Source organism: Oryx dammah, unplaced genomic scaffold (genome assembly GCF_014754425.2).
Source record: "Oryx dammah isolate SB20612 unplaced genomic scaffold, SCBI_Odam_1.1 HiC_scaffold_29, whole genome shotgun sequence".
Taxonomy (NCBI): Eukaryota; Metazoa; Chordata; class Mammalia; order Artiodactyla; family Bovidae; genus Oryx; species Oryx dammah.
Window position 1 is genome coordinate 81,909,070 of NW_024070213.1, and position 7,298 is coordinate 81,916,367.

A 7,298-nucleotide genomic window follows, 5' to 3' on the forward strand; every position below is an offset into this window, starting at 1 on the left:
CTTGATTTCTGAGCTCTCACTAGCATTGCCTTTATTGCCCATATCTCTACAAATAGTCTGTTCATGACAGTTCAGGTATTCTCTGAGATGATTTGGGTTTTCTCTACCATGTTCTTCCATCTTTTTCTGAGTCCTCGCTAGTAGAACCACCAACATCCCTATGTCTACGAACAGTCTATTCAAAGGAATCTAGCCTTTTTTTTCTATCATGCTTCTCAAAATTCTTCCAGCATGTGCCTATTGCACAATTTCAAAGCCACTTCCACGGTTTTACTTCTTATAGCATCTCCCACTTCCATTTATCAAAACCTGTATTAATTTCCTATTGCTGCTGTAGCAAATCACCACAAACTTAGTGGCTTAAATCAACACCAATTCATTATCTCACATTTCTGGAGGTCAGAAGTATAAATGGAATCTTACTGGACTAACATCAAGGTGTCAGCTGTGCTGTATTCCTTCTGGGCACACTGAATGAAAATCTGTTTTCTTACATTTTCCAAATTCTGGAGACTGCCCACATTCCTTTGCTCGTGGCCCATTTTTATCTTCAAAGCCAGCAGTGTCCAGGTCTAGTCATTCTTTGCCTCACTCTGACACTGGCTATTCTAGTTTCTGCTTTCACATTTAAAGGACCTTTGTGATTGCACAAGGCCTACCTAGATCATCCAACAAAATCTCCTTATCTTAAGGGCAGCTGACTTGCAACCTTAATTCCACCTTGACAAATAACACAACATATAATCAGGTTCCTAGGATATGAACATCTCTGAGGGACTATTATTAATTCTGCCACAATATATATTACATAATGATAAACTTTCAATTCTTTTGTATAAATATGATGTACCATGTAAACTGACCCATGCTGTCTTCATTAGCTTCATTTCATATCACAATGCTTAGGTTTCCACCACTCTGGGTTTCTTCCATTTTCTCAAATACACTATGCTCATTCGAGGAAAAGATCTTTGCTCATGCTATTTCCTCTGCCCGTGTTAGTCTTTCTTTCTGAATCCCCACAGCTCCTCTTCCCCAGACTACTCTTAGGTATCCTTTGGCTATCAGCTAAAGTAATTCTTCTTCAAAGAGCTTCCCTGATCCTGAAACTCCCTAAACAAGATGTAGATTCTCTTACATCCTTAGTTTTTCTTCATATCATTTATCTTAATAGTGATTAAATTATTATCTGTGTAATTGTTTGTTTAATGACTACTTTGAAGGCATTATGAAAGTTCTAACTTCATTTATTATATGCCTAATACCTAGCAGAACAGTAACTGCACACAAAATTCTTCATAACAACATTAATTTTATAACTGAGGGTACTGAAGCTCATAGAAATTAACTTTATGACAGAAACACAAATAATGGAATTCCACTTGTTCTATCTGGTTTTTAAGCCTAGTCACTTAGCCCTTAGTCACATGTGACTGGTCTCTCAGTCACTGTGCTATTCTGTTCTAATGGGCACCAATGATCACTGTCTCTAAGTCCACAGATACTCTCTGACCTTCACTGAAGGTCAGATATTCACTGAAGACAAATATTCACTGCCACTCACTTTCCTTATGCAGTTGCTACTGCCTCATCAAGCCAATGACCCACCACCAAATGTCCAATTTCATTCTTATTTTCAAATACTGTCATCAGGATAGACTTGGGAATACTTTTTTCCTTTAAAATATTAAAGTTCTTTAAAAGTAATTACTAAAAAAATTATTTTCAAATTACCAAATCAGGGGGGAAATATGTTTTTATCTTATCTACTTCTTTTGTGGAGATTAATGGTATTATAAAAATCTGTGGACACCCCAGAAGAAATTTTATTAAACCAAAGAGGAAATGATCTAGTTTGGGAACACAGCCAGGGCAAATGTTAAAACCAAAGATCTAAAATCATATTCCCTCGACTTTAAACAAGGTTGCTAGAATTTTACTTATAATTGTACTAGTCCTCAACATTTCAGAATTCTTCAGCATCCAGTCCTCCATTTGTTAAAAACATAAGTATATTTTTGTGGCTTAGTCAGATTACAGCTAGAAATACAAGGAAGATCTTGATACAGATTCCAAATTGTTGCCTGTTCACCTGTTTCTTTTGAAAATTATTATCACTGGCACAGATCAAAAGCCACATGTATCAATGGATGTACATAATCTAGTATCTTATTACTTCAATTTCCAAAACAATTATAGACCAAATTTCAACAACAAAACAACTTTTGTATAAAGATCAGATATAACTTTAAAACACATTTCTCTTTGTTTTGTTATATATATAATAAGTTGCATAATAATTTACCAAAAAGTATTTAGATTTGAAAAGTACCAAATTACAAGCATCTTAAAAACCAATAAAGAGAAGAATGAAGTAAACAAAATATTAAATGAGCAAAGTCATTGGGAAATTATATGCTGAGATTTCTTTAAAGATAAGAGACAAAAGACAGTATGGCTGCAGAAGAAAACTGATGGTTCAAAAATCTCTCCCATCTATTTAAAACATATCTGATAGCACAAACTAACTTAACTGCTAGGTTTGTGTGAAATCTGAGAGCATCTCACAGGTTTTGTAATGTGTTACTATTCCTGCTATGACATTTTACAAACTATACAAAAATATCTGCAGCACCCTCAATTCACTATAAAACAAATCCATAAAGTCTTTAGAGGTTGAAAGCTTTTGTCTCTCTAAAACTCATGAAATCCCAGTGAAGCAACAGGAGTCAGAACTGACTTCTTAACAACAGTTCCCACATTCTAATTGCAGAGAACAGAACTTTCCAAGGAATACAGAACTATCAAGCAGGCTCAAACACCCGCCTGCTGTCAATTTTAAATTCTCAGTCTGAGAATAAGAGAAATCATTAGAGCGTAACAAACATTAGTAACATAAGCCTACTGAGAACACAGGCATGTATGCATCCTCCCTCCCTCAGTTTTGTCAGACTCTTTGCAACACATGGCCTGTAGCCCACCAGACGCCTCTGTCTGTGGAATTTTCCAGGCAAATATACTGGACTGGGTTGCCATTTCCCATTCCAGGAGATCTTCCCAGCCCAGGGATCAAACCCGTAGCAGGCGGATCCTTTACCACTGTGCCATCTGGGAAGTCCCCACCCAATAGTAACAACTTGCTGATTGATTGGCTATATGAAATAAGGTTGATAATTAGACAAGAAATAAAACTTTGCATCTCCAAATCTCTTAAAACCTTGCTTCTTGGGCATTTAATCTTTCTAAATATTGGTCTTGGTACCAACACAGAAACAAAAGCAGCTCATCAGTTTGCACTGATACATAGTAACTATGGACAACTCATTTGCAACACAATGCCTATCTTGAACAACTGACAATTTAAATAAAAATGAATACTAAACATTTCTTTTTAATTTTTTTTAACATTTCTTTTTTAAATTAACCAGAAAAAGATATTGGTGCCTTCTTACTATTTCTGAGAAATTGTCTAGCATTAGAACATAAAATGCACAGTCCTGAAGGTTTCTATTTGTGACAGCTCAGACACTCTTCAGAGAAAGCCAAGAAGAACACCAATATAATTTAAAGGACCTTTGGAAATTTTAAGGACACTTCAATGCCATTTATTTATCAGACACTTTAGCTTCCGTAAAGCTTTCCAGTTACTCAATTTGGCAGTCCTGAAATAATTTTGTTTCCAGTTCACAGGGATTGAAAAATCAGAGATTGGAAAAAGAAAAAGCGGGGGGGAGAAAAAACAGGAGTTTAACCCTAATAACACCTTTATTCCACTCTGTGAATTTTGCTGACAGTCTAATCTTATTTCCTTTATTAGCTTTGGTCATTGTTTCTAAGGGTTCAATATCAAAGTCACACACACACTCCCCACCAAAAAAAAAAAAAAAAAAAGACTTTTAAGTAAATAAAATATTATCACAAATATCTGTCATAATAAAAACATTTAGTGGGTGCACCATAATTAAAAGAGAAAATTACATTTAACATATTGTAAGAGTAAACTTGTTTTAAATAAATGCAACATGTCAGTTTTCTCCTTTCCCAACTGTAAGCTTTGGTGTTACTGTCCATGGTGACACATACTGGCTATACTGAGCAACAACACCTCTACAGCAACACTCAAGTTTTATTTTATGCCTATTTATTGGAGGTAATTTGCTGAAGAAGTTTTATTTTGCATATCCAACTCTTTATTAATTATGAGTTGCCGTGTTTTTGAAGGCACAGCACCAAAATCACAAAAGAAAAATCTGGGTGGGGTGGGGAGAAGATGCTTTAGTCAGTCCATCAAACATGTTAAACCAAATTCCATTTCTCTTTTGCCTTCATCTGTACTTCACCATATGGGAAACTACTCTTTCTGTATGTGTTTATCTTTTAGAATACTCATGTTACAGCATCTCCCCAAAAACCAAGAAATCTTCAAAAGTGTTGGTGAATCAACGCTGAAGGGTTGATTCATTGGAGTTTGCTTCTGACTACCTAACACGGGTAAATTTAAAGGCAGACACGTGCATAGCCAGTCCACTGACTTCAACAAAAACATTTTAAAATCCTAAGTACACAATTAACAGTGAGACAAAGAATAAGAGAATATTATTTCTTTTCTCTTGTTATCGATGGAGAAGAATCATTATCTTTCGATGAGGAATCTTAAATATATTGTTTGTGACATACAGTGCTTAAAACTGTTGAAAGATTTAATTTTCCCACAAAGCTACCCACATAAAGAAATTCGTCCACAACTGAGCACCATTGTACCTGAAACTTTCAGAGAGCAATGTTCTTAACTAAGATTAAGCTACCCTATTTCCTACCTAAATCAATTTCACTCAGATGAGGTGTTTGCTATAATTCATTGTTCCCCAGACTCCAGAATCAACCATCTGCCATCGGAGTTTCTGCACAGTAATTAAAGGAACTATCTATTAGACTGGCAAGAGTACAAAGTAAGGAAAAGGAGGGGGGCGGGAGAAGAGAGAAACAAGCCACTTAAAAAGAGGTGGAAGATATGTGTATTTCACAGTGATCCCTCCTCGTCTCAGCTCAGATACTGTCATCCATGAGGCAGAACAGAAGTTAGGAGGAGCGGCCAGGCCAGCTCCTCCCGCGGTTATCCGAACTGAAACCGCGCTGGGGACTGAGCACGCTCCTCATACCTTGAAAGAGAAAGGCTTTCGTCCCATTGTGCAGCCCGGGGACCTGGCGCACTCCGGTCGTGGACTCCCCAAGTTCTAACTCCGTTAAGACGTCAATCTGCAGGGAGGGGTCCACACCAAGACCCCAAACTGGCGGGAGTGGGGAAGGGAGGAGAAAAGAAAGAAAAAGCTCCATCAGAATACAAGCCTCTTCTTTTAGGGCAGCAAAGAATCGCGTCTTGGAGACAACATTGGAAACTGACGGAGACAGGCGACTCCCTCCGCCACCGCGGAGAGCCTTACCTGAGATCAGCAGTCCAGCTTTAAATAGCGGAGCACCCAGTCCCATTTCCGTGACCTACTTTAAACCCTGCTCGGTGCAAAGTTCCCCTCGGCCCTCAGACCCTAGACTTGGGGTGTGACCCGCCCTGCGGTCTCCAAGACAAGCACAAGGATTAAAAAAAAAAAAAAAAAAAATCCAAATCCAAACCCACCCCCGACTCCAAGCTTCCCACTCCAGACCTACTTCAGGTGGAGGGAAAGCGAGGCGTCCCCAGGCAGCTGGGGCTGCCGCGAGGTGGGAGCCATCCCTTCTCCCGCCCCAGCTCTGCGGCCACTCACCTGCTCCGAGACCGAAGAGCAAGCAGAAGGTTCTCAGTAAGACCCGAGACTCCATGGTGCCGCTCTGCTCAGTCCATCGTCTCCCTCTTTAAAAATAAAAACCGAAGAGATTCTTGGAATCAAGCGGGAGAAAAAAAATATCGCTTGTCTTTCCTGCCGCTGGCTTGGATTTACTGATTAGTAAGATTAGTACGATTTGGTTGCTATGAAAAAAAAGGGAGGACCCCCCAGGCACGTGAAGAACTTAGACCCTCCAATGCGCACATCATTCCCACACGCAGAGCCCAGGCGGCGGGCGCGGGTTGGGACGGGGCCCGGAGGGAGGGGTCGGCCTCGCCGGGGGCTGCTCCGCCGGAAAATTAGCTCTTGAGCCGAATCAAAGCGGCCGAAGGAGCACACTCCCGGAGGAAAGGAGGCCGCCCCAAGAAAGCCCGGACCGGGGCGGCCCCGCACCCGCCCGTCTCCCCGCCGCCCGAACCTGTTGTAAAGGCAGAGACAATGGAGAGAGCGCCGGGAGACGCGCGGAGGAGAGACTGCTCTTCCGCGAGGGAGGGGCGGGTCGGGGAGGCGGGGAGAGGAGGAGAAGGGAGGGAGTCCGAGGGCGAGGCCCGGCGCCCCGCGTCCCTCTCCCACGCGGGCTTCTCGGTCCCCAAGCCCCGTCCAGCGGACCCCGGAGTCGCGACAGCCTCCGCCGCGTCCTCCCTCTCTCGCCGATCCCCGCTACGCTAAGCTCCTTCGGGATAAAAAGATCTTATTTCAAGGTGCTAAGTTGATAGGCAGTCATTGCTCTCACCCCTCAATTTTGGGCGCGTGTCTAGAAAAACAGACGGAGAAAGAGAAAGGACCACCCAACTGCAGAAGGCGAGGCTAGATGGAGACGCGCTCTCTCGCCCTTTAGGCAAAGGAGGGAAGCGCAGCCCCGCGGACTAGAGAGGGGAATCCCTCTCGGAGGTTTGCGGAGGAAGACTACTAAGGCAGCTAGACTCCCGCGGTGGGGCTGGAAGTAGGGAGAAACGGGCGGAGACTGGTGGCGAGCCTGGGAAGCCCTGGGAGCTCCAGGGGAGAGGTTCCCTGCCCGGGGCGGGGCGCTGGAGAGCTTCCCCTGCGCGGAGAGAGCAGGGGAGAACTTAGCCGGGAACTGCTGGACAGCTCCGGGACCTCGCGCGCCCCCTGCCAAACACAAGGCCAGGTCCCCGGCTCTGGTTCTCCCGGACAAGCACACAGCGTGAGGCAAGGGCAGCAGAGTCAGGGTGCCTGCCTATGCCAAAAAGAAGAGAAAAATGATAGATCGATAGACAGATAGAGTTCCTTTAAATTTGAGGTAAATTTTGAATATTGACATTGAAGCCCCATACTGAGGAAGTTTCAAAAGCGATTAAAATGTTAATCTATACGAAAGTCAATTGAGTTTCTTAATTTTCCATCCAAACAAGTAGATTCTGAATTCTCGAAAGGAACCTACAAAGTTACCAAAATACCTACTGGGTAGAGTCTGAGGTTCCAGCAGGGCGATATATACTCAATTATACTATAATAGGA

At 42.2% G+C, this 7,298-nt stretch overlaps 1 protein-coding gene across 2 annotated transcripts in view; it reads right to left on the reverse strand.

The window, feature by feature from the left end:
- The window catches only part of NELL2 (neural EGFL like 2), a 382,484-nt gene extending 375,745 nt beyond the window's left edge, over window positions 1-6,739 (reverse strand). Inside the window, exons 1-3 of one of the 2 annotated variants that reach the window (XM_040233810.1) lie at window positions 6,553-6,739; window positions 5,760-5,845; window positions 5,160-5,288 (exon numbers count right to left, since the gene is read on the reverse strand). In XM_040233810.1, coding sequence (XP_040089744.1) covers window positions 5,160-5,288; window positions 5,760-5,814 — 184 coding nt within the window. In that variant the 5' untranslated portion in view covers window positions 5,815-5,845; window positions 6,553-6,739. Of the gene's footprint in view, window positions 1-5,159; window positions 5,289-5,759; window positions 5,846-6,237; window positions 6,313-6,552 lie in introns of those variants that run through there. The other variant, XM_040233809.1, reaches the window with a different exon arrangement.
- Window positions 6,740-7,298: the final 559 nt, after the last annotated feature.